The sequence below is a fragment of the Stegostoma tigrinum genome, chromosome 4 (assembly GCF_030684315.1).
Source record: "Stegostoma tigrinum isolate sSteTig4 chromosome 4, sSteTig4.hap1, whole genome shotgun sequence".
In the NCBI taxonomy this organism is placed as follows: Eukaryota; Metazoa; Chordata; class Chondrichthyes; order Orectolobiformes; family Stegostomatidae; genus Stegostoma; species Stegostoma tigrinum.
The window spans coordinates 39585948-39611946 of record NC_081357.1 but is presented as its reverse complement, the minus strand read 5'-3'; the positions used below and the strand labels follow the sequence as shown (position 1 = coordinate 39611946).

General features: G+C 42.2%; 1 protein-coding gene across 4 annotated transcripts in view; it reads right to left on the bottom strand.

Moving 5' to 3' along the window:
- The window catches only part of orc3 (origin recognition complex, subunit 3), a 79159-nt gene that overhangs the window by 13738 nt on the left and 39422 nt on the right, over positions 1 to 25999 (bottom strand). For all 4 annotated transcript variants that reach the window (XM_059645279.1, XM_059645281.1, XM_059645282.1 and 1 more), the window contains 6 exons: positions 23945 to 24008; positions 19794 to 19910; positions 16273 to 16352; positions 14811 to 14947; positions 9421 to 9521; positions 4629 to 4726 (listed from right to left, as the gene is read on the bottom strand). In XM_059645279.1, the coding sequence (XP_059501262.1) occupies positions 4629 to 4726; positions 9421 to 9521; positions 14811 to 14947; positions 16273 to 16352; positions 19794 to 19910; positions 23945 to 24008 (597 nt within the window). The remainder of the gene's footprint in view (positions 1 to 4628; positions 4727 to 9420; positions 9522 to 14810; positions 14948 to 16272; positions 16353 to 19793; positions 19911 to 23944; positions 24009 to 25999) is intronic.

Below are 25999 nucleotides of genomic sequence, written 5' to 3'. Positions count from 1 at the left end.
TGAACACCACCAAGTATTTTAACTCTGTCCATGACCTTACAATCAAGCTTGGGAAAGTACCTGTATTTTGCAAGGAAATATGTATGACTAATACTCACATAATTTGTAAAATAGTGTGGAGGTCAGAATTGTATTCAATTTTCCAAATGTATCCTAACTGAAGTTCCATAAAGCTACAGCATAAACTTGCCAGTTTTTATGCTCTCTGCCCCGACTGATGGAAACGAGTATGCTTTATGCATTCTTAACCACCTTATCCACTTGTGCTATCACTTACAAGAAATTGTGGGCCTGTATTCTTAGATCCCTCTGTACGTTAATACTTCTAAGGGTTCTGTCATTTAAATGTGTATCTCCATCCTGCATCAGACCTTCCAAAATATATCATTTTGCATTTGTTCTGACTAAATTCCATTTGCCATTTCTTCACCCATGTCTCCAGCTTATATATACCTGGTAATCCTCCTCGCTGTCCGCAGTTCCCTCAATCTGTGTGTTGCCCGCAAACTTAATCAGACCACCTGATGTAAGGCTCAACGGTCTGTAACTTCCCAGATTATTCCTGTTGCCCTTCTTAACAAAAACATCAAGTACTGTGCTAATTACTCATTGGTGTATATAATGGAAAAAAATGATTGAACCATGCTAAAATACTTTATTTTACAAATTATGTGCATATTAGTCATACATATTTCCTCGCAAAATACAGGTACTTTCCCAACCTTGGTTGTAAGGTCATGGACAGAGTTAAAATACTTGGCATTGCCAGAGTTCTTTTACTTATTTTACTGTGACAATCAGGATTATACATACGGGTTACTCCCATAGCCACTGTGGAATTAAGGTTAATTTAACGGACAGCAGAGGCCACAAACTTTACACGGCTGAAAAACAACAGTAGTTCTATATGGGGAAAAGCAAAATTTATGCTACAGAGAATTTTGGAAGAAATGTATTGCATACTTTGTAATTGCTTACTTACAGAAGCATCATCAGGGAGATATTCTGACATCATTATTTTATGAACAGGGGACTAATCAGTCATAGCAATATTGTGGCTACTAATCATTCTGACATCAGTTTGGCAGAAAGCAAACTTGGATCGGATTATTTCCTATTACATTATGTTTTGAAACAATATCTTTCTTTCAAATAGACCTTTTGGAAACTCAACCAAATATATGATGTACTATCAGAATTCTGCCCAGAACACTTACCATTTAAATAAATGTAACCCTTCTGTTAACTATTTAACAGATACATTTGTCTGGTTGGGGGAGCAGATGACTACAATTTGAACTTACCATACCTCATAAATTTCAGTCTCAATAATCTAAAAGCTAAAGTTGCCATGGTCCTGCAGGACTATAGGACTGCTCTCTCATTAAACAGAGTCCATGACTGGTGGTAATTTAACCTGAGGATCATCATGTCTCAGGCAAAGGGCAAGTTTGAGAAGGTGGGCCCTTCATGATAACCTCAACTGGTGTGGGATTTGAACCTGCGCTGCTGGTGTCATTCTGCATTGCAAACCAGCCATCCAGCTAATGGAGCGAAGTGACCTCAGATTCAACAATACTATGCGGAGAAGCTGATGTACTCTTGTAGATCACAGCTAATCATAATCACTGACTATAATCTAGAGACAGACCATCTACATCATTCTCTCAATCATAGCAGGGAAGAAACTGGGGGAGAAAAAGGGGATTGACAGAAGGAGGAAGTGAATTTACAAGTGTAGAAATCCTCTTAGGTTGTTGAACAAAAAACATCAGATGGAAGGGAGCAGAGGCATTGGTAAGATTTTTGCAAGCATTCTTCAAATGTACAAATTGCTTAGTGGAATTGCCGAATAGCCAATACACAACTTTTCCACAGGAGGTCAAAAGGCTAACCTGTACAACTCAACCAGTTAGTCTGACGTTAGTCCTGGTAAAGTCTTAGAATCCATAATTCAAAATAAAATTAGTGAGTATTTAGAAATATGTGAGTTAATTGAAAATAAATGCACACATTTGCAAAGAGCATTCTGCGTCTTACAACTTTAAAGCTTTTATAAAACGACCACCTGTACAGATAAAGAAAGTGCAGTGGATATAGAGGAAATTGATTTTCAGAACATTTTTAATGGGGTGTCTTCAAGAGACATTTCAGGAAAATTCAGCATGTAGGATTAAAGATAGAAGATGAAAAGATCATAACCCACAAGAATTCCAACAGAAGTAGGCTGTTCTGCCCCATCATTCAATAGCATCATGGCTGATCCAACATTCCCCATGTCCCCTTTCCTGCATTTTTCCCATAACCCTTGATTCCTGTACTGACAAAGAACCTATCTATCTCAGCCTTAAATATATGCAAGCACTCTGCCTCCACAGCTGACTATGGCAGGGAATTCCAAAGACTCTCAACCCTCTGATAGAAGTCATCCTCCTCACTTCAGTCTTAAATTGGCACCCCTTTATCCTGAGACTGTGCCCTCTGGTCCTAGATTCTCCCACGAGGGGAAACATCCTCTCAGCATTTAGTCCGTCAAGCCCTTAGACATTTCAATGAGTGGAGTCCCAACCTGTTTAGTCTTTGCTGATAAAACAATCCATGTCGGGGATCATTCTAGTGAATCTCCTCTGAACTGCCTCCAATTAAATGATAGCTTACCTTAAATAAGGAGACCAAAACTCTCACTACTCCAGATGTGATCTCACCAACACCTGGTCCCCAGTTGCAGTAAGAACTCCCTACCCTCATATTCCAACCCCCTTGAAGTAAGAACCAACAGTCCATTAACATTCCCAATTACCTGTTGTACTTGTGCGCCAGCATTGTGTTTTCTGCACAAATACCCCGAGTCCCTTTGTGTTACAGCTTCCTGCAACTTTTCTCTGTTTAAATAATATTTTGTTCTCCCTTCCAAAAGGAGCGACTTCATATTTTTGGATCTGTACAAAATTTCTTATCAGACAGAAACATGGGTTAAGTGAAAGGGGTTTGCTTGTATTGAGGGTGAGTGAAAATGATGTACCCTAACAGTTTGTACATGACCACCTTTGTCTGAGCTTGTACACAATTTAGACTTGGGCAGAGGAAAGGCAATCGCAGTCTCTAAGGAAAACCCAATGAGTTACACAAGTCTTGAGGAGGACTCAGACATATCAGTGGATTCAGCAAGACAGGTGAGTGCTTCAGTTTGATGTGAAATTTCACTGGAGTATCAAAGGCTGAGGAGTGCTTAAAGAGGTTTAGGAAATCATGAGGCAGAGTCCAAAACTAAAGGGCATAGGTTTAAGTTGAGAGCGAAGAGACTTAAGAGGGCCCTAAGGGGTAACTTTTTCACACACAGGATGGCGCATCAATGGATTGAGCTGCCAGAGGAAGTGGTAGAGACTGGTACACTTACAAATTTTAAGAGGCATCTGGATGGGTACATGAATAAGAAGGATTTCGAGGGATATGGGCCAAATGCTGGCAAATGGGATGGGGTTAATTTAGGATATCCATTTGGCATAGATGAACTGGACCAAAGGTCTGCTTCTATGCTATAGTCTATGTGACTGTTTGTGTGAGGTAGTATATTTTGAAAGGAGAAACAACAAACAGCAGCACTCAACAAAAAGCAACTGATGGCTGTAACTGGATAGACAGAACCATTGGTTTGAATTTATAATTCCCTTAAATTGAGTATTTATATGAAGGACAGCATTAAAAAGGTCATTAAAAATGGGATTTTATTAGGAGGAATAAAGGAAGAGAGTTAAAACTTAATAATGAGGCTGTACAAAATATTAGAGAAAGTTAGTATGTGTTCTTGCTCAGCCCTTTAAAGAAAGAATCTTAAGGCCATAAACATTATACAGTACAGATTCAGCAGGATAATGCAGAGAAGGGAAACAGTTAGGAAGAAAGACTTGTGATAACTGGACTTGCTATTCCAATTTAGTGAAGCAAGCTACGAGAAGACATAACACAGCTTTTTAAAATGTTCAATGATTTTAACAAATAGCAAATTGGAAAAAGCTATCTGGTCTGACTGGGGAGCAAATGATAAATTGTTGTCAGATTTGAAGTGGCCACTAAGACAGTGAGAGGGGTCTGGAGAAAGAACCTGCCAGCAACTCTCTGGGATGGACATCATTTGTCAGAGCCTTTACTTATGTCCTGACACCCTACTGCCCAGAGGAAACAAGGGGAGGTATGTGCGTATGTGCACACAAGTATGCATGTCTGTGCGGGTGTGCGTGGAGGATTGAAGTGGATGTGAAGCAAGAGAGAAGCTGACAGATATGAGCATGCAGTGAGACTGAGAGCAGAGGTGAGAAAGAAAGTAAAGTGTGGATAGATGGCTGCCACAGAGATCTGCCTCAGCACACTCATGGAACAAATGCAAATGTTCAAAATTTTCTTTACACCCACTATTCTAAGATGATCAAAGGATTTTAGTCTTAGGGACATAGTCAAAGTTGTGATGTGCTGTCCTATATGTAGCAGGAAGATTGCACTCAGCTCCTGCTTCACATGAGCTGCACTACACAGGTATACTAACCAAGTTGGGAATGCCCAGAGAAAATCATATTGCCTGGATCAATCATGCCACTCCGATCGTTCTCACCACCCTACTTTTTAAATCTCACCTTACAAGTTTGTCCATAAATTCAAGAACTTCCATCCGCAGTACTTCAAACCTGCTTAGTTTTTTGGATCTTCTTGATTTTTTCAATTCCATCAATGTCTATGAAATTAAGAATAATAAAACAGGTTTCAATGACCCACTCACTGATATAACTGCTGGTTCCATTCCTTGGGTAAACTGAGCATGATGACTTTGACCCATTAGCAAATATTGCTTGGATATGTTTTACGAACAAAGGTGCTCCCTTGCTGTGACTGGGCTCATATGCCTTGCACTGTGCAGACTCTTTCCTTAGACAGATGAACCAATTCAGCACAAAGTGACCGGAAGTGAAACTGGATAATGAATCAAAGGAGTTTGATGACCTTTCAATCAGAAGTCATTCTGAGGGTCAGAAGGAGGAAATCAGATCGTGTAAAAAGGGAGAAGGCATGACAGAGTGATACACAGGAAAGTTAAGAGTTACAAAAGAGAGATCAGACAGGGAGAGGGAGAGGAGGTGGGGATGAAAGCAAAAAGAAAGATGGCCATTAGAATGGCTCAACTTTTACTGATACTTGGAACTCTCCAACAGACGTCAAATAATTATAAACATTTAGTACACTTTTTGCACAATTCATATCCCAAACAAAACAATACCACAACTTAGCTGAAAATGACTAAATTAAAAGCATTTTGAGAATTTGAAAATAAACAGCGAGAGTTTTCAGAAGCATCTGTTCAGTTCTCCTGCCTATTGTCTGCTGGTGGTAGGTCATCAGGATATATACCTCAAACCATATCTTTTAAAAAAGTGCTTTAGGATCCCTTTCAATTCGCAAAAATCAGGTTTACAGTATTACAGTTATAAAAAGATGCAAACTCCATCAAAATGTCAGTTATTTGGAATTAGACCATAAGACACAGAAGCAGATATTAGGCTATTCGGCCCATTGACTCTGTTCTGCCAATCAACCATGGCTTATGAGTTTCTCAAACCCCATTGTCCTGTCTTCTCCTGTAATCCTTGATCCACTTGACAATCAATAACTTTTATATCTCTGTCTTAAATATATTCAATGACCTGGCCTCCACAGCCTTCTAAAGGTCTTCCCTTTACTCTAAGGCTGTGCCCTCAGGTCCTTGTCTCTCCTACCAGGGGAAACATCTTCCCAATGTTCATTCAGTCCAGGCCATTCAGTTTTCAGTAAGTTTCAATTAAATCCCCCCTCATCCTTCTAAACTCCAAAGAGTATAAATCCAGAGATCTCAAACATTCTTCATATGTTAAGCCTTTCATTCCTGGGATCATTCTCATGAACCTCCTCTGGACCCACTCCAGGACCAGTACATCCTTCCTGAGGTATAGGGCCTAAAATCACTCTCAATCCTCTATTTGTGGTTTAACCAGAGCTTTATAAAGCCTCAAAAGTACCTGCATGCTTTTATATACTAGTCCTCTCGAAATAAATGCCAACATTGTATTTGCCTTCCTAACTACTGACTTAACCTGCAAGTTTACCTAAGAGAACCTTAAACGAGAACTCTAAAGTCCCTTTGCACTTCAGACTTCTCAATTATCTCCCCATTTAGAAAATAGTCCATGCCTCTCTTCTTCCTCCCAAAGTGCATGATCTCACTTTCACAAATTGTATTCCAAATGCCACTTCTTTGCCCGCTCTCCTAACCTGTCCAAATCCTCGCCTCCTCAATACTACCTACCCCTCTATTTATCTTTGTGTCATCTGTAAACTTAGCCAGAATGCCCACAATTCCTTCATCTAGATCATTAATGCATGAAGTGAAAAGTTGTGGTCCTAGCACTGACCTTTGTGGAACACCACTTGTCACCGGCTCCCATCCAGAGAAAGACCCTTTTATCCCCACTTTCTGCTTTCTGCCAGACAGCCAATCTTCTATCCATGCCAGCACCCTGCCTCTAACACCGTGGGCCCTTATCTTACCCAGTAGCGTCCTGTGTGGCACCTTGTCAAAGGTATTCAGGAAGTCCAGGTAGATAACATCCATCGGGTCTCCTTGATCTAAACTGCTAGTTACCTCTTGAAAGAATTCAAACAGATTTGTCAAGCATGACCTCTCCTTGATGAAACCAATCTGGCTTCACACTATTTTACCATGCACTTCTGAGTATTTAGAAATCTCATCCTTCACAATGGACTCTAAAATCTTACCAACAACTGAGGTCAGGCTAATCTGACTGTAAGTTTCTATCTTTTGCCTTACTTCCTTCTTAACTGGGGTTGAGGGTTGTGGTGGTTACATTAGCTCTCTGACTCCAGTGATTCCTGAAAGATCACCACTAACGCATCCACTAACTCTTCAGCCATCTCCTCCATAATTTTGGGGTGTGGTCCAACTGGTCCAGGTGATTTTTCCACCTTCAGACCTTTCAGTTTTTCTTGCACCTTCTATTTGGTGATGGCCACCATACTCACCTCTGCCCTGACTCTCTTGAATTTATGGGATATTTCTCGTGTCTTCCACTGTGAAGACTGACACAAAGTAATTATTCAGCTGCTCAGCAATTTGTTTCCCCCTTACTACTTCTCCAGTGTCATTTTCCAGCATTCCAAAGTCCACTTTTGCTTTTCTTTTGCCCCTTCTATGTCTAAAGAGATTCTTGCAAGTGCTTCATATTACTGACTAGCTTACCCTCATGTTTAATCTTCCCCATCCTTACTTCTTTTTCGTTGTCCTCTGTCGGTCTTTTTCCCATTCTTTCACCATATTATTAACTTTCTCTTTTGCTTTTATGCTGTCCCTGACTTCTCTTATTTGACACAGTTGCCTCATCATCCCTGTGCTATGGTTCTTTTTCCTAGGGATGAATTTTTGTTGTTTCCCAAATTACTCCTAGCAACTCCTGCCATTTCTTTTCCACTGTCTTTCCTGCAAGACTCCTTTCCTAGTTAATTCTGGTCAGCTCCTCCCTTATGCCTTTATAGTTGCCTTTATTCAACTGTAATACCTTTACATCAGATTCCATCTTCTCCCACTCAAATTATGGTCACTGCCTCCTAAGGATTCCTTCACCTTAAGGTCCCTTATCAAGTCTGCCTCATTACACAACACTAAGTGCAGAAATGCCTGTTCCCAAGTGGGCTCCACCACAAGCTGCTCCAGAAAGCCATCTTGTAGACATTCCACAAATTCCTTTCCTTGCATTCCACTGCTAACCTGATTTTCCCAGTCCACCTGCATACTGAAATCTCCCATGATCACTGTAACCTTGCCTTTCTCATACACCATTTATCTCCTGGTGCATCTTGTGGCCCAAATCCTGACTACCGTTTGGAGGCCTCTACTTCACTCTCATTCTGTTTTTTTTCACCTTTGCGGTTTCTCAACTCTACCCACACAGATTGTACACAATCTGACCCGACTTTGTTTCTTGCTATTGAATTAATTTTATTTCTTACTAATAAGGAAACCCCACCCACTCTACCCACCTGCCTGTCTTTTCGGTAGGATGTTATATCCTTGGATATTTAGCTCCAATCCTGATCCTCTTGCAGCCATGTCTCCATGACGCCCACCACAAGCTCATACTGCGTGCATTCAGGTACAACACCTTCAGTCCTGTATTGACCGTCCCACTTTTCATTGTCATTCATTTATCCAGTGTGCTTGAAGTTTGATTCCTAACCCTTTCCAAATGCTCCTTCCTATTTTGCATGCTGGAGACTTTAGTAACCTTTCCTGCATTTTCCTTTCTTTTTGTCCTTTTATATAGTTTTCCATTCAGTTAGAGAGGATTCACCAAAGTTTTGCATACGAGTCAAATACAGAATTACATAATGGCCCATGATTATTAAAGATTTAAAATAAAAATGTGGTGCTTGCTTATTATTCTTTGTATTCAGCCGACGGACTTCCATGGATAGAATTAAAGGAGCAGGAAAGAATGCAAGATAATTACTGCATTTTTATAATCATGTTTTATGACAGAGATATTAACATCTATGTATATGTAGGCCAAAGTACCTAGCAAGGGACGTGTGGTAATAAAAGTACATCTTAACAGCTAGGGACAAGGAGAAAGTGCCATACAAATAGAAACTGAGAGAACAGGAGGAGGAACAGGCCAAAGTTCAAGCCTGCTCTACTGCCATTCAGCCTGATCACAGTTGATCATCTAACACAATATCCTGTCCTACTCTCTCCTTACACCCTTTGATCCCTTTAGCCCTGAGAACTATACCTAACTCATTCAATATTTTGGCCTCAACCACTTTCTGTGGCAGAGAATTCCACAGGGTCACTACACTCTGGGAGAAGAAATGTCTTCACATCTCAGAAAAGTTTCTGAAATCAGTGTAGAACAGGAACTGATACTTGTTATGCCTGAAAATCATCGTGTGCTGTGGAGGCATCCAGAGTGGCCATTTAAAACAGACATTCAGTCCCCTTCATATGTTAACAGGGAGCTTGTGAGGACTTTTGAGATAAAGAACTGCTTTGAGCAGAGTAGTATTCAGCCTGCAAACTACCAAAAAAAATCTGTGAATTTAAAACAAAGTTGATATTTCTCCTGCACTCACTGTATTCCGCCTGTGATCAGCTTTCCTCCCATTCTATCCCTGTCTTCCCTGAGGATCTTTGCTGGTGGGCCCACATTGACAGATGTTTACAAACAAAACAAAATCGTTATGAATTGTATAAACATTTTTCAAATAGGGATTCAAAATGTATGCAGTGCTATTTCGTGATCTCTTTTAAAAGATGGAACGAAACAAGCAGGAAATTGTAGGCAGTGACATTACAGAAAAATAAGCTAATTGAAAATTGAAGACCTTTTGGAGTTCATAAAGGTCAGTCCTTTTCTGTAGCGATTTTTCTGGTGACATTTTGTGATCTTCGTCACCTTCTTTGTCCTCCATCTTGACAGCAATGTCTAGATACAAATGAGAAAAAGTTTTGTAAATACAGCTAGGTAATTTTTTTTCCAAAGAACACTTATTGAAACAACTCCTTCAGGACAACAGAAAATAAAACTGATATAAAAACAGAATCTCCTTGTAATGGTGTTAGGTAAATGTCATTCACCAAATGGCAGTACTTTGCCTGTCCACTGTTGAGCATTCTCATCAACATTGTGCTGGGAGACAGTGGTATTAACAAGAAGAAAGGTCAATTAGCCACAACCTGTGCTTCCTTTTGTGGTGTATAAGGCAGTCCAGCATAAAGAAACACCTCACAGACTCCAACAGCTAAAAATTAATTTTTTCAACACAAGGAAAAAGCCATAATCGCATTTAAAACAAGTGAGTTTTACTCTTGTTTACTTTTAAGAGGAAGCTATACAAGTACATGAGTGATAAAGGAACAAAAAGATATAAAAATAAGGTTTGGTAAAGCAAGGTGGGGGAAAAAAATGGTTTGCGAGGAGCTTGAACACTGGTTTGGAGCTAGTGGCCTGTTTCTATCCTGTTATAATGATGCAATATCTTTGTTAATTAGTTATAAAAAATATAAAGATTGGGGATAACAGCATATGAACCGGGCAGTTCAAGGTGGGAGGTCATCTAATGAAACCGCCAACTGGAGTTGTCAGCCCTGTTAAAACAAAGCAAGTGGCCTTAAATGTTCCCATTGTAAATTTTTCTGCAGCTGTCTGATTAGGCGCAAGACCTCAAAACACAATCAAAACTAACCGGCATGGAATTTTTTAAAAAAACCAATATGGCAGATTGGTCTCTAACCAGTGTAATGCCAATACTTAGTGGGAATCTCTGATCACAGGCTTAACAAACAAAAACATGCAGGGAATAACGCTGTCAAAGCAGTTTGAAAATATCCTTTCATCTTTGAAACAGAGGTCCCAATGCAGCCAACAGCCAAAGGCTTCCTTGTCTGCTATAGAACATAGAACATTACAGCACAGTACAGGCCCTTTGGCCTTCGATGTTGTGTTGACCTGCCATACCAAGCTGAAGCCCATCTAACCTACACTATTCCATGTACATCCATATGCTTGTCCAATGACGACTTAACTGTACTTGCAGTTGGCGAATCTACTACCGTTGCAGGCAAAGCGTTCCATTCCCTTACTACTCTCTGAGTAAAGGAACCACCTCTGACATCTGTCCTATATCTTTCACCCTCAATTTAAAGCTATGCCCCCTCGTGCTCGCCGTCACCATCCTAGGAAAAAGGCTCTCCCTGTCCACCCTATCTAACCCTCTGATTATTTTATGTGTCTCAATTAAGTCACCTCTCAACCTTCTTCTCTCTAATGAAAACAGCCTCAAGTCCCTCAGCCTTTCCTCATAAGACCTTCCCTCCATACCAGGCAACATCCTAGTAAATCCCCTCTGCACCCTTTCCAAAGCTTCCACATCCTTCTTATAATGCGGTGACCAGAACTGTACGCAATACTCCAAGTGCGGCCGCACCAGAGTTTTGTACAGCTGCTGCATAACCTCATGGTTTCGGAACTTGATCCTTCTATTAATAAAAGCTAAAACACTGTATGCCTTCTTAACAACCCTGTCAACCTGGGTGGCAACTTTCAAGGATCTGTGTATACGGACACCGAGATCTCTCTGCTCATCTACACTACCAAGAATCTTACCATTAGCCCAGTACTTTGCATTCTGGTTACTCCTACCAAAGTGCATCACCTCACAATTGTCCACATTAAACTCCATTTGCCACCTCTCAGCCCAGCTCTGCAGCTTATCTATGTCTCTCTGTAACCTGCAACATCCTTCGTCACTATCCACAACTCCACCAACCTTGGTGTCGTCTGCAAATTTACTAACCCATCCTTCTACACCCTCATTCAGGTCATTTTTATAAATGACGAACAGCAGTGGACCCAACACCGACCCTTGCGGTACACCACTAGTAACTGGTCTCCAGGATGAACATTTCCCATCAACCACCACCCTCTGTCTTCTTTCAGCAAGCCAATCTCCCACAATCCCATTCCTCCGCATTTTGTACAATAGCCTACTATGGGGAACCTTATCGAACACCGTGCTGAAATCCTTATACACCACATCAACCGGTTTACACTCATCTACCTGTTTAGTCACCTTCTCAAAGAACTCAATAAGGTTTGTGAGGCATGGCCTTCCCTTCACAAAACCGTGCTGACTATCCCTAATCAAATTATTCTTTCTAGATGATAAATCCTATCTCTTATAACCTTTTCCAACACTTTACCAGCAACTGAAGTAAGGCTCACTGGTCTATAATTACTAGGGTTGTCTCTACTCCCCTTCTGGAACAGGGGAACCACATTTGCTATCCTCCAGTTGTCTGGCACTATTCCCGTAGACAATGATGAGTTAAAGATCAATGCCAAAGGCTCGGCAATCTCCTCCCTGGCTTCCCAGTGGATCCTAGGATAAATCCCATCCGGCCCAGGGGACTTATCTATCTTCACCCTTTGTAGGATTTCTAATACCTCTTCCTTGTGAACCTCAATCCCACCTAATCTAGTAGCCTGTATCTCAGTATTCTCCTCGACAACGTTGTCGTTTTCTAGAGTGAATACTGTGAAAAATATTCATTTAGTGCTTTCCCTATCTCCTCTGACTCCACACACAACTTCCTTTTACTATCCTTGATTGGCCCTAATCTTACTCTCGTCATTCTTTTATTCCTTAAATACCTATAGAAAGCCTTAGGGTTTGCCCTGATCCTATCCGCCAACAACTTCTCATGTCTCCTCCTGGCTCTTCTGAGCTCTCTCTTTAGGTCTTTCCTGGTTACCTTGTAACCCTCAAGCGCCCTAACTGAGCCTTCACATCTCATCCTAACATAAGCCTTCTTCTTCCTTTTGACCAGAGATTCCACGTCCTTCGTAAACCACGGCTCCCGCGCTCTACAGCTTCCTCCCTGCCTGACAGGTACATACTTATCTAGGGCACACACGACCTTTTCCTTGAATAAGCTCCACATTTCTAATGTGCCCATGCCCTGCAGTTTCCTTCCCCATCCTATGCTCCCTAAATCTTGCCTAATCTTATAGTAATTGCCTTTCCCCCAGCTATAACTCTTGCCCAGTGGTATATACCTATCCCTTTCCATCACTAAAGTAAACATAACAGAATGGTGATCGCTATCACCAAAGTGCTCACCTACTTCCAAATCTAACACCTGTAAGGGCTCATTACCCTATCTTCTAAACCAGCCGATGTGGGTGTCCATTAAATGTGTTTTGGTTGTCAAAGGGTCAGGGATACAGAATACTCATGACTTGGGGGGAAAAAACCCGATAATCTCATCCAAAAAGGTCATAAATGGAGAGAGTATTGGAAAAATTCACATTGCCTCTATTAATTTTACTTAACTTCTGACCTGCGTCTTAATTTCATCTGACATTACTCAGCATAGATTGACAAACTTGTTTCATTTCTCCATCACTGACATTCCTCAGCATGATAAACATATAACTCATGCTAGATAGGTTGTGACCATCTCAATTAAGTGGAACAAAAGGTCTTACATCCATTTCTACATTCACTGAAACAAATGGTGGCTAACTTCAAACTGGTTACGTATTCCTCAAAAAAAACAGCAACAGACTTTAAACAGACTGGTTTTAGAAAGATACAAGAGAATGGCTGGCTATGTGACAGATATAATTTAGTGAAGAGAGTGTGAAGTGATAAATTTTGGAAGGAAGTGGCAATATAATTAAACGGTGCAATTTTGAAGGAGATGCAGGAATACAGAAACATGAAGGTTTGGATATGCAAATCTTTCGTAAACAGTTAGACAAGTTGAGAAGACTGCTGCAAATGCATATCCTCAAAATAATTAATACAGGCATAGAGTACTAAACTAAAAGAGTTATGTCAAACTTTATAAATCACTGAGTTTTGAGAAGATTTGTAGCTCAGGTTGAGGTTCTGGATGTGAGTTTGCTCACTGAGCTGGAAGGTTAGTTTTCAGACGTTTCGTCACCATTCTAGGTAACATCATCAGTGAGCCTCCGACGAAGCGCTGGTGTTATGTCCCGCTTTCTATTTATCTGGTTAGGTTTCCTTGGGTTGGTGATGTCATTTCCTGTTCTTTTTCTCAGGGGATGTTAGATTGGCTCCAAATCAATGTGTTTGTTGATGGAATTCCGCTTGGAATGCCATGCTTCTAGGAATTTTCGTGCATGTCTCTGTTTGGCTTGTCCTAGGATGGATGTGTTGTCCCAATCAGAGTGGTGTCCTTCCTTATCTGTATGTAAGGATACGAGTGATAGTGGGTTATGTCGTTTTGTGGCTAGTTGATGTTCATGTATCCTGGTGGCTAGCTTCCTGCCAGTTTGTCCAATGTAGTGTTTTATAAATCACTGACACAAAAACAAAGTTGCTGGAAAAGCTCAGCAGGTCCGGCAGCTTCTGTGAAGAAAAGATCAGAGTTAATGTTTCGGGTCCAGTGACGCTTCCTCAGAACTAGGGAAGGGTCACCGGATCCGAAACATTAACTTCGATTTTTTGTCCCCCACAGATGCTGCCAGACCTACTGAGCTTTTCCAGCAACTTTGCTTTTGTCCCTGATTTACAGCATCCACAGTTCTTTCAGTTTTTGTAAATCACAGATTAGGCCTCTGTGAGAGAACTATGTCAAATTATGGGTACCCTATGAAACTTTAGAGAATATGCAGAGGAGACTTTCTCAAATCTTACCCGAGTTGACGAACTTCAGTTTCATAAGAAACTAAAGATGGGACTGTGTTCCTCAGAACAGAAAGGTTAAGGAGAGATTTTATCAGGGAGATGGGGAGAAATGGTTTCCATTTAATAACCCGAGATCACAAATGTGAGATGATCACCAAAAACGTCCTGGTGACAATGAAAAGGCTTTTAAAACAACAATTCAAAAGTTATGACAATCTGGAATGCATTACTTGAAGGGATGTTGGAAGTAGATTGGATATCACATTCAAAAGAGAAGTATACATATGCCGAAAAAGGAAAAATTTGCAGAACTATTGAAAAAGAGCAGTGAGTGGAACTAATTAGACAACTCTTTCAAACAGCCACTACGAGGACAATGCACCAAAGGGTCTTTTTGTATGGCTCTAAGAAATGGAATTTAATGAATCATTTAATATGCAAGTCTTGTCAGCGGGCACAATCCAAACTGACACTGGAAGTCTCAGCACTGCAAGTCAAAAATATTAATGTGTTATGCAACAATATTCTATCAGTGGAATACACTGTTCAGCACTTACCATCCAGCTTTTGAAACTTTGAGAGGAACTCTTCAAGCTTTTGCATGATGTCAGTGAGGGGTTTTTGCTGCATGGAAGACTTTAGCACATCTATACATTTCTGAAGCAGACACACTAACTCATCATTTGCCATCATTCTGCACCAGATAGAAACAAAAACATACTTAAATTCACATGATAAATTCACCCACTGTACTGAAATGAACATTTCTTTTCCACCTAAGGTAGGAATAGCAACAGACCTTTCAGCTCCTTGAGCCTGTTCTTCCATTCAATGAGATTGTGGGTAACATGACAATAGCAGAATGCTGTTTGTTCCACTTTTTAGAACATATGGCTAGCTGTGCGCTCTGCATATTGTCATATACTTATTACAAAATGGCAAAATGCATGCGGCAGCTGATCCGACAAGACAAAATACTGAACACATGGACAGAATAATCATTCCAGGCAGTTTTTGCATGCCTCCTAGTGGATTAGCTCAAAGTTGGAGCACCACTGGGCTGGCTCACTCACCCTACATCTAACCAAAATAACAAGAAATTCGACCTCTTAAATTTTAAGAAATGTAAACCAGTGACATAGCAAGAAATAGCTCCTACTTTGTCTTCCTATTTCAAGTCACTTAACTGTCGATGTAAACAAAAATGATAGATTTTACAGTCTCAAACCCATCTGGCAAACAGGCCTTGTTCCTGATGCAAAGTCTCAATGACATTCCTTAAGAAGCAGCAGTGATAACATCATTGGACCAGGAATCCTGAGCCCCAGGCTAATGTTCTGGGAACATTGTTTCAAATTCCACTCTGGCTGATGGTGAAATCTGAATTCAATAAAAGTCTGAAATTAAAAACTTGCCTATTGGCAATCATACAACCACAACCTATCATCGTAAAAACCCATCTGGTTCACTAACGTCCTTCGAAGAGGGAAATCTGCCATCCTTACCTGATCTGGTCTACAAGTGACTCCAGATCCAAAGCAATGTGGCTGACTCTTAAATGGCTCCAAGGCCTTAGAGGCAGGATCACCCACATGAATGAATTACAAAAAGCTTTGTTGTGAATACTTTAAAATGATTAAGACAGTAGTGAATCCTGCAGTCAGACATAAATGAAAGAGTTAATTTGGAGTTAGCTGCATGAAAGGACTGAATTAATTTAGCGTAGATACAGTTACAGGCCTATAATACACAAAGTAAATGAAGTGCAGGGGGTTATGCTGACAGGGCTTGATAAGGAGGGGTAGAGCCGGCATGAACCAGTTTGGCCATGTGGCCGGTTTCTGTACTGTACATTTTTTGTAGTATGGCCAGATGAACCAAGACGATTAGGCAATATTAATGACTGTGGATTTCTCTCGTTATATTGGCAGAAGACACATAAAAGCAGCATAAAAGCAATGGTTACAAGATATTGTGGGGCTCAAAAAGAGTCAGTGAAATTATGTCAGTCATAATTACCCAAGTAGTTGGAAGGCAGAACTGTATTCCTCAGTTTCCCATATGTTCTTCTCCAAACATGCGATATAGAGTTCCCTGATCTGGAGAGAATTACAGATCATGTATAAATTGCATACGAACATTCACTGGGCAACTGAAGAAAGAGTAAGTTCAAAGTACATTGAGAGAATAAATACAGAACCATTAATTAATAATGATTTACGGAAGACTTTCTGCCCAGAACAGCAAATTGTTGGCTTCTCACGATTTTAATCAACATTGTGCAGTGATTATAAGTAAAGATGAAACACAATATTTTAGGGTGAAAGTGAATAGTTTGCTTCAGTCCCAGGCACTAGATGTCTACTATACACCCTAAATGTGGGTACCATACCTCAGGCACAGGATGTGTGTGCATACAATGCTAGCTCACCCGACCAGCAGATGCCTAGTATAGAGCTGTAAAATGGTGCTGCAGTGATGAATACCTTGGCTTACATTTCATAATGACCAACTCTCACTCCCCTGATGTGACTGAAACACCAATGTAATTAATTGCCCTCGGAGTATATGCATGATGTCAAAGAAAAATTACAGCTTATTAAGTATCATTACATCCCCTCAATATTCATAAAAACCTGTCACCAGTTGAAGGGCCTTAGCCAAATGAAAGCACTCTTGGCTACAAAGAATGAACTCTGCTGCTAACTGCAGTGTTTACCTACTACACAATCCAAGATGAGGAAGAGTTCTGAATAAGGGTCACTGGACCCGAAACATTAACTGATTTCTCTTCACAGATGCTGCCAGACCTGCTGAGCTTTTCCATAAACTTGCACTTTTGATTCTGATTTATAGCATCTGCAGTTCTTTTGGTTTTTATAACAAGATGACTGTCTTCCCAACCACAACTCTTTTTTTTAAGCACAAGGTTCTTCATGTTTTAAAAAGTAACATATACAAAAACTCTCAGATATACAGACATACATAGGTGGGCCAAGCTGGTAGACATGGGCTACGGGCTCTATTGCAGTGGTGCCAACACCCACCTCCTATGTTTTTTTATGGTTCCATATTTTGTGAACTGGGAGAGAAAGGTGTTTCCTCCTGGTGGCACCCTGACCCCAAAGGAGGCCCCATCCAACCCCGAAGGCACTCTCATCCCCTCGTCCTGCCCTCGTGAAACCAGTCTTCTGCCCACCCTCGTAGGTCATGTCATGGCCCGTTTGAAACCCTCCGTTCATGTTGTCCGACTCCAGTGATGTCCTTTGTTGAAAGGTGTCTGTGGTCACACCCCTCCCTGCTCAGAAGATCCTGGCCCTCAGAATGACTGGCAGCTCCCAGCAGTGGGCCTGCCTCTGAAATGGGGAATGAACACTTACTTTGACCCAATTAAAAGACCTGACAACCATAAAAACAGCTCAGGGCTACTCAGAGAGGCAGTGGGGTTGCTCCAGGCTTTTCAGTTGGGTGATACAGGGCTACCACCTCCACCTAAAAATTAAGATTTAAGAGAGTAATATACAGTAGGTTGTTGCATTCAACATTTATTCCATCAGTAATGGACACCTATGAGATTGACAGAACTTACAGGTTTTCAGAAAACATAGAACATTACAGCACAGTACAGGCCCTTCGGCCTTCGATGTTGTGCCGACCTGTCATACCAATCTGAAGCCCATCTAACCTACACTATTCCACGTACATCCATATGCTTGTCCAATGACGACTTAAACGTACTTGAAGTTGGTGAATCTACTGCCGTCGCAGGCAAAGCATTCCATTCCCTTACTACTCTCTGAATAAAGAAACTACCTCTGACATCTGTCCTATATCTTTCACCCCTCAATTTAAAGCTATGCCCCCTCGTGCTCGCCGTCACCATCCTAGGAAAAAGGCTCTCCCTATCCACCCTATCTAACCCTCTGATTATTTTATATGAATCAATTAAGTCACCTCTCAACCTTCTTCTCTCAAACGAAAACAGCCTCAAGTCCCTCAGCCTTTCCTCGTAAGACCTTCCCTCCATACCAGGCAATATCCTAGTAAATCTCCTCTGCACCCTTTCCGAAGCTTCCACATCCTTCTTATAACGCGGTGACTAGAACCGTACGCAATACTCCAAGTGTGGCCGCACCAGAGTTCTGTACAGCTTTTTTTTAAATTCTTCTTTTTTTCTTTTTCTTCAATCCCACCTTCTCCCCATTTTCATCAATGCGTTCTTCCTGCATCCCTCAATCCATTCTTCTTCCCATATCCATACAGCCCTCCCGCTCCCTGTATCCCTCACTCTCACATGCCCACCTTTTTCCCCTTGTCCTTCAAGCAGACCTTCTCCCTTACTCTCAATTGCTCTTTAACCCCCTAGCCCTTTCCTTTATGCCTAGAATAAATGTCATATTCAACATGACAATTGTAGCAATCCAAACAGATCAGTGTGCTAAATCATTGGTTAGTAAGCTCTTTGTGCAGTAATACTCAAGTTCTGGATTACTAAACAACGAATTAACATGTTGAATAAATAATCAGTGGCCCTTGGAGGATTAAAATATCAATGAAAACTGTGGAGGAGCTGTAGAGCTGAGTTTCACAAAGGTAAATATTTAAACTAGTGATTTTCACTGACTTGACTGTTGAGTGCAATGCACTACAGCCCTCAGTTCTGTGCTAGAATTAATTTTCAGCCAGGGAGTACAACAAAACAGTCCCTCCTTCTGTGAATAATTGCAGAAAATCAGTTTTGCTGAGGCAAATAAAGTAATTCTATTCTTAGACAGTCAATTACAGACCCTAAAGGTTCTGTTACCTTATGCTTAAAGTCACACAATTACTACAGTGTGGAAGCAGGCCATTCAATCCATCAAGTTCACACTGACTTTCTGAAGAGCATCCTACCCAGACCCAACCTCTCTACCCTATCCTGCAATGCTGCATTGCCCATGACTAACCCATCTGGCCTACACATCTCTGGACACTATGGGCAATTTAGCACTACCAGTTCACTTAACCTGCACATCTCTGGATTGAGAGAGGCACTGAAGCACCCAGAGGAAACCCACACAGACATGGGGAGAATGTCTGTAGGCAATCTGCACAGTCGCCCAGGGCTAGAATTGACCCCAGCTTCGTTGAGGCATCATTGGTAGTTTTAGACAATAACTCATCTGCATCAGAGTAGCAGCATAACAAGGAAAGGGTTTGCGAATAACAGGTGAATCTTAAGACCATAAGACGTAGGAGTGGAAGTAAGGCCATTCAGTCCATAAAGTCCACTCCGCCATTTAAATCATGGCTGATGGGCATTTCAACTCCACTTCCCTGCACTCTCCCCGTAGCCCTTGATAAGACCATAACACAAAGAAGTGGAAGTAAGGCCAGTTGGCCATCTTCTCAATGTGAATGACAGAGGACACCTCACACAACCAGCTTCCACAAACTCTGACAAGTATTAGAAGGAGTGTTTCATTAAGCTTTAAAAGCACAAACAATAAAAACAAAAATTCCAGTTATATTTTTCAGGTGTCATTTAAGAGAACACTCACCTGTTTACCTAAAGGGTACTTTGGAAGCGACGACGTTAAAATATGAAGGCATTTCAAAACCGGGAAGTAATTCTTGTGGTAAATATGAAGATCTTTCAGCAGCTTCTGTACATCATCCTGCATCATTTAAGGGGCAAATAAAATGGAAGCAGCTTTTACTGCTTTATCTTCAATTAACACCCAACAATGAACTGAAAATCATCAGCTAGGCATATCTTTGTATAGCCCTAAAGCACTCCTAAAGTATTCCATCATTGGATCTGGCACTGCCACGACCAAAGTTCATGGTTCTTGCCCGTTTCGAAGCACATTGGTTGGTATGACTTCTGCAGATGGGTAGCATGTTTTACAGTTCATGACATTACATGTGTCAGTCATAAATTTTACACAACAGATAACATTCGAAATTGTGTCCATAAGCAAAACTTAGCAACTGAACAGCATCGAATAAGAGCACTCAATCCATCATATCATTACCCGTTTCTTCCAGAGGGGTCTAAAACCTTGCTTTCTTGCAAAAAGATATCTTATGTCTTACAAAGTATCTCTCTCCATTTAATCAAAATTTCCATAAAATAATCAACGACCTGTGCCTCAGCTACCATCTGTGTCAAACTTTCTATCTTCCATAAAACAAATTCCCCTAACCTGGTTTCTCTTACCCCCGCCTCGTCTCTCCTAGTCACTTTTTGCCAGGGCCTTCTAGCTTGGGTCAGGCAGTAGCCACTCAACCCACTTATCTTTTATGTTACTACAGTTCCTCAATATTGGGGCTACTGTGATCCCAGCAGTGCTCATTGAACGATTCCTGAGAAGGTGCAATTAATTTCCCGTCCTCCTCTAGGAAACATCTGGACTCGGTAGTGGAGTGAGGGGGTGCGTAAGCTCTGCTAAATCCAGCCCAAAATCAATTTTGTAATCCATATTCATTCTACTCAATTCCTTCATAATTTTACTGACCGCTCAGTGAAACTCCTTTATGTTCTCTTCTGAATGGAAATTGTTCTGGTTTCTCTTCATTAAAATGGGTTCTCACTGTTGGCATCATCCTATTGATTCGAAGATGAATTTTGCTGAAGTCTTTAACATCTTTACTATGTTGCAGCACTCAAAACTATGCAGTGCTCTAACTTTGGCCGAACCAATTTCTGCATGAAGTATTTATTTACTCTTGTACTCCCATCAAATAGATCTTCCCATTTTACAGAAACAACAGTATCTAGCATGACAACGTTATCAAACCTCACAGATAATAAAATGTGAGGCTGGATGAACACAGCAGGCCAAGCAGCATCTCAGGAGCACAAAAGCTGACGTTTCGGGCCTAGACCCTTCAGAGAGGGGGATGGGGGGAGGGAACTGGAATAAATAGGGAGAGAGGGGGAGGCGGACCGAAGATGGAGAGTAAAGAAGATAGGTGGAGAGGGTGTAGGTGGGGAGGTAGGGAGGGGATAGGTCAGTCCAGGGAAGACGGACAGGTCACGGAGGTGGGATGAGGTTAGTAGGTAGCTGGGGGTGCGGCTTGGGGTGGGAGGAAGGGATGGGTGAGAGGAAGAACCGGTTAGGGAGGCAGAGACAGGTTGGGCTGGTTTTGGGATGCAGTGGGTGGGGGGGGGAAGAGCTGGGCTGGTTGTGTGGTGCAGTCGGGGGAGGGGATGAACTGGGCTGGTTTAGGGATGCAGTAGGGGAAGGGGAGATTTTGAAACTGGTGAAGTCCACATTGATACCATATGGCTGTAGGGTTCCCAGGCGGAATATGAGTTGCTGTTCCTGCAACCTTCGGGTGGCATCATTGTGGCAGTGCAGGAGGCCCATGATGGACATGTCATCAAGAGAATGGGAGGGGGAGTGGAAATGGTTTGTGACTGGGAGGTGCAGTTGTTTGTTGCGAACTGAGCGGAGGTGTTCTGCAAAGCGGTCCCCAAGCCTCCGCTTGGTTTCCCCAATGTAGAGGAAGCCGCACCGGGTACAGTGGATGCAGTATACCACATTGGCAGATGTGCAGGTGAACCTCTGCTTAATGTGGAATGTCATCTTGGGGCCTGGGATGGGGGTGAGGGAGGAGGTGTGGGGACAAGTGTAGCATTTCCTGCGGTTGCAGGGGAAGGTGCCGGGTGTGGTGGGGTTGGAGGGCAGTGTGGAGCGAACAAGGGAGTCACGGAGAGAGTGGTCTCTCCGGAAAGCAGACAGGGGAGGGGATGGAAAAATGTCTTGGGTGGTGGGGTCGGATTGTAAATGGCGGAAGTGTCGGAGGATAATGCGTTGTATCCGGAGGTTGGTAGGGTGGTGTGTGAGAACGAAGGGGATCCTCTTGGGGCGGTTGTGGCGGGGGCGGGGTGTGAGGGATGTGTCGCGGGAAATGCGGGAGACGCGATCAAGGGCGTTCTCAATCAACGTGGGGGGAAAGTTGCGGTCCTGAAAGAACTTGGACATCTGGGATGTGCGGGAGTGGAATGTCTTATCGTGGGAGCAGATGCGGCGGAGGCGGAGGAATTGGGAATAGGGGATGGAATTTTTGCAGGAGGGTGGGTGGGAGGAGGTGTATTCTAGGTAGCTGTGGGAGTCGGTGGGCTTGAAATGGACATCAGTTACAAGCTGGTTGCCTGAGATGGAGACTGAGAGGTCCAGGAAGGTGAGGGATGTGCTGGAGATGGCCCAGGTGAACTGAAGGTTGGGGTGGAAGGTGTTGGTGAAGTGGATGAACTGTTCGAGCTCCTCTGGGGAGCAAGAGGCGGCGCCGATACAGTCATCAATGTCCCAGGCCCCAAGATGACATTCCACATTAAGCAGAGGTTCACCTGCACATCTGCCAATGTGGTATACTGCATCCACTGTACCCGGTGCGGCTTCCTCTACATTGGGGAAACCAAGTGGAGGCTTGGGGACCGCTTTGCAGAACACCTCCGCTCAGTTCGCAACAAACAACTGCACCTCCCAGTCGCAAACCATTTCCACTCCCCCTCCCATTCTCTTGATGACATGTCCATCATGGGCCTCCTGCACTGCCACAATGATGCCACCCGAAGGTTGCAGGAACAGCAACTCATATTCCGCCTGGGAACCCTACAGCCATATGGTATCAATGTGGACTTCACCAGTTTCAAAATCTCCCCTTCCCCTACTGCATCCCCAAACCAGCCCAGTTCATCCCCTCCCCCCACTGCACCACACAACCAGCCCAGCTCTTCCCCTCCACCCACTGCATCCCAAAACCAGTCCAACCTGTCTCTGCCTCCCTAACCGGTTCTTCCTCTCACCCATCCCTTCCTCCCACCCCAAGCCGCACCCCCAGCTACCGACGAACCTCATCCCACCTCCGTGACCTGTCCGTCTTCCCTGGACTGACCTATCCCCTCCCTACCTCCCCACCTACACCCTCTCCACCTATCTTCTTTACTCTCCATCTTCGGTCCGCCTCCCCCTCTCTCCCTATTTATTCCAGTTCCCTCCCCCCATCCCCCTCTCTGATGAAGGGTCTAGGCCCGAAACGTCAGCTTTTGTGCTCCTGAGATGCTGCTTGGCCTGCTGTGTTCATCCAGCCTCACATTTTATTATCTTGGAAATCTCCAACATCTGCAGTTCCCATTATCTCTTATCAAACCTCACAACTGGGTCAACTTCAAGAAGTAAAAGTAGCTTCAACAGAAACTTGCATTTATGTAGCAACTTTTATTTTAGAAACATTTGATGGCATTTTTATATGGTGGAGAGTAAAAGTGGAGAACGGTTAAAGTTAATAGATAAAGAGTCACAATGAGATTGTAACACGTTGTGAGACAGGTAGAAGGCCTGGCTGTTAAAATGGGCTTATGAAGAAGCTGTGAGGAGTGCAGAGAGAAGAACAACATGCGGGCATTGGGAATGAATTTCAGAGAGGGAGCTTTGAACAACTGAAAGATCTGCCAATAAAGGGAGCACTGGTACAATAAACACTGGAGTCAAAAGGTTCGAAAGTTGTGGGAATATACACAGGACTGGAGAAAGATGCAGAGATCGGGCAAGGTGAGGATATGAAGTCACTTAAAAACAGACAAACAGTTTAAATTTAGAGCAATGGATGATAAATAGCCAGAGTTGATCAGTAAGGATGAGCAGGATAGGCATTTTGGCCACATAACTTATTTGGAATGTTGAATAATCAAATAGTTTACCTTTAGATATTGATCATTAGTCAAAAGTTCAATCTGGTTCTCAGAATCCTGACTATCAACATATCTAAAATCAAAATGCATACACAGATTAATTATCCCCACTGAATATAGTGAGATATAATGATAATAGGGCTTACACAAACATAGAGAATGCTGGAGAAACTTAGCAGCCCAGGCAGCATCTATGGAGACCGAAACAGAGTTAACGTTTTGTGTCCAGTATGACTCTTCTTCAGAACCGTGTGCAGTGCTAACACATTGGATTTGCAGGGGGCAATGAAGCAAGGCATTGGATTATAGCACCGATGGCATAAAATACATTGCTAAATTTTTAGACTACAACATTAAGGCAATGTAAATAAAGTATGTCCATATAATACACCTCTCAACTTTGGCTGCTGATTTATACCATAATCACCAGAATGCAAACAGATTGATACCGAGACTTTCTTTAGTCAGCTGGTAACCTCCAACTCTATTCCAATTCTCAATGTTCCTCTTTAGCTAATTGCCTGCAAAATATTCCAACACTTACCCTCCACTTATATTCACAATGAGAGCTTGACAGCTCACTTTACATCAGGTTATTGCAGCCTCCTGGCACTTAACTGATGTACACTCAGTGGCGAAAGTAGACAGCTTCTAGAAATCATACATAACTAAGACAGTGTCACCTTCCTGTTGCCTTCCAAATCAGAGAGAGGAGATGCAGAAAGGTTCTCACCTTTCAAAGAATCACATTGATTAAATTAGATAGAAGCTGTATCAAGTGGCAAAGGAAGGCACTCATGACAGAAGCAGAGACATGAGGAGGGTAAAAGACACTTTACCAAAAAGACACTGATGCATAATTACAAAATATTCCAGTGGGACAGAATAACAGCATTAATGAAATGTTCCAATACAGCATTAGACCCAAATAAGACATGGGAAAGTTTTAAAATGAAACTTAATTTATATAGTTAAAGTTAAGGAATAAGAAGAAAACTTATCACATCATGCAAAACAGTGAAAAGCAAGATTTCAGTGAAATGTTGACATACTAGAGGCTGAAGGAATAAAGACATCATAATAAATAAAAAACAAAAATGCCTGAAATACTCAGCAGGGCACCTAACATCTGGAATCTGAAACCGGAGGTAAAGTTTCAGGCTGACGACATTTCAACGACTTGAAAGAAATTAGAGGTGAACATGTCAAGGAAAAAGGTAGGGAGAAATAAACAAAACGGAAATATTATTACAGGACAAAAGTAATTAATTGACAGAAAGGATGATAGTGCAAGGCAAGAAGAGAAAGACTGGATTAAGTTTCTTAAGCAACGGCACCAGCACAGTAGGGAGTGTTCGGGCTCATCAGAACCAATTCATGCCAGACAGCAGCATAATTTTCTCTATCTAATTTTCATCTTGTCTCTTTTCATCTCCCTTTCTTCTTCAGCTTTAAAGCTGAGCAGTGTTGGCATGGCAGTGGCTGCAACGTGGCAGCATGGACTGGGACTTGGTGGTGCTAATGGTACCCGGAGCTGGGACTCCTGGTTACTGTGCCCACAGCCTGAATCTTGGCATTGGCAGTGCCCAGAACAGGGAGTCCTGGTGGCAGTAGGCCCGGAGCCTGGAGTCTTGGTGGTGTCAGTGAGGCAGCGGCAGCAGATAGGTCTACTGGGGTATCGGCACCATCGCTTCTGTTCCCAGAGCAGGACTCCTCGAGGAACGGAACAGAAGCCCTGAAGCCACGCTTGAGACCCCAATTCGAACAGAAGATGAACTCTTATTTAAGTACCTTCTTCTTATCCCTATTGTACCTCAAAAAAGTGCTGGATTGTGGCAATAAAACATTTTTCACTGTGTTGTCAAGATATTTGTGTCAAGAAATAAATCCTTCATTCATTTACTTTTTTGATCATCTCTAACAGTCACTAATACACAATGCCAAAGCTTACACATTATAAATAACTACTTGAATTAAGTGAGCCAACTCAAAATAGAAAACAAGTTGGGAGAGAAACATTGGAGAGAGAAAGAGAGTCAGAGAAAAATAAATCGCGGCCTTTGA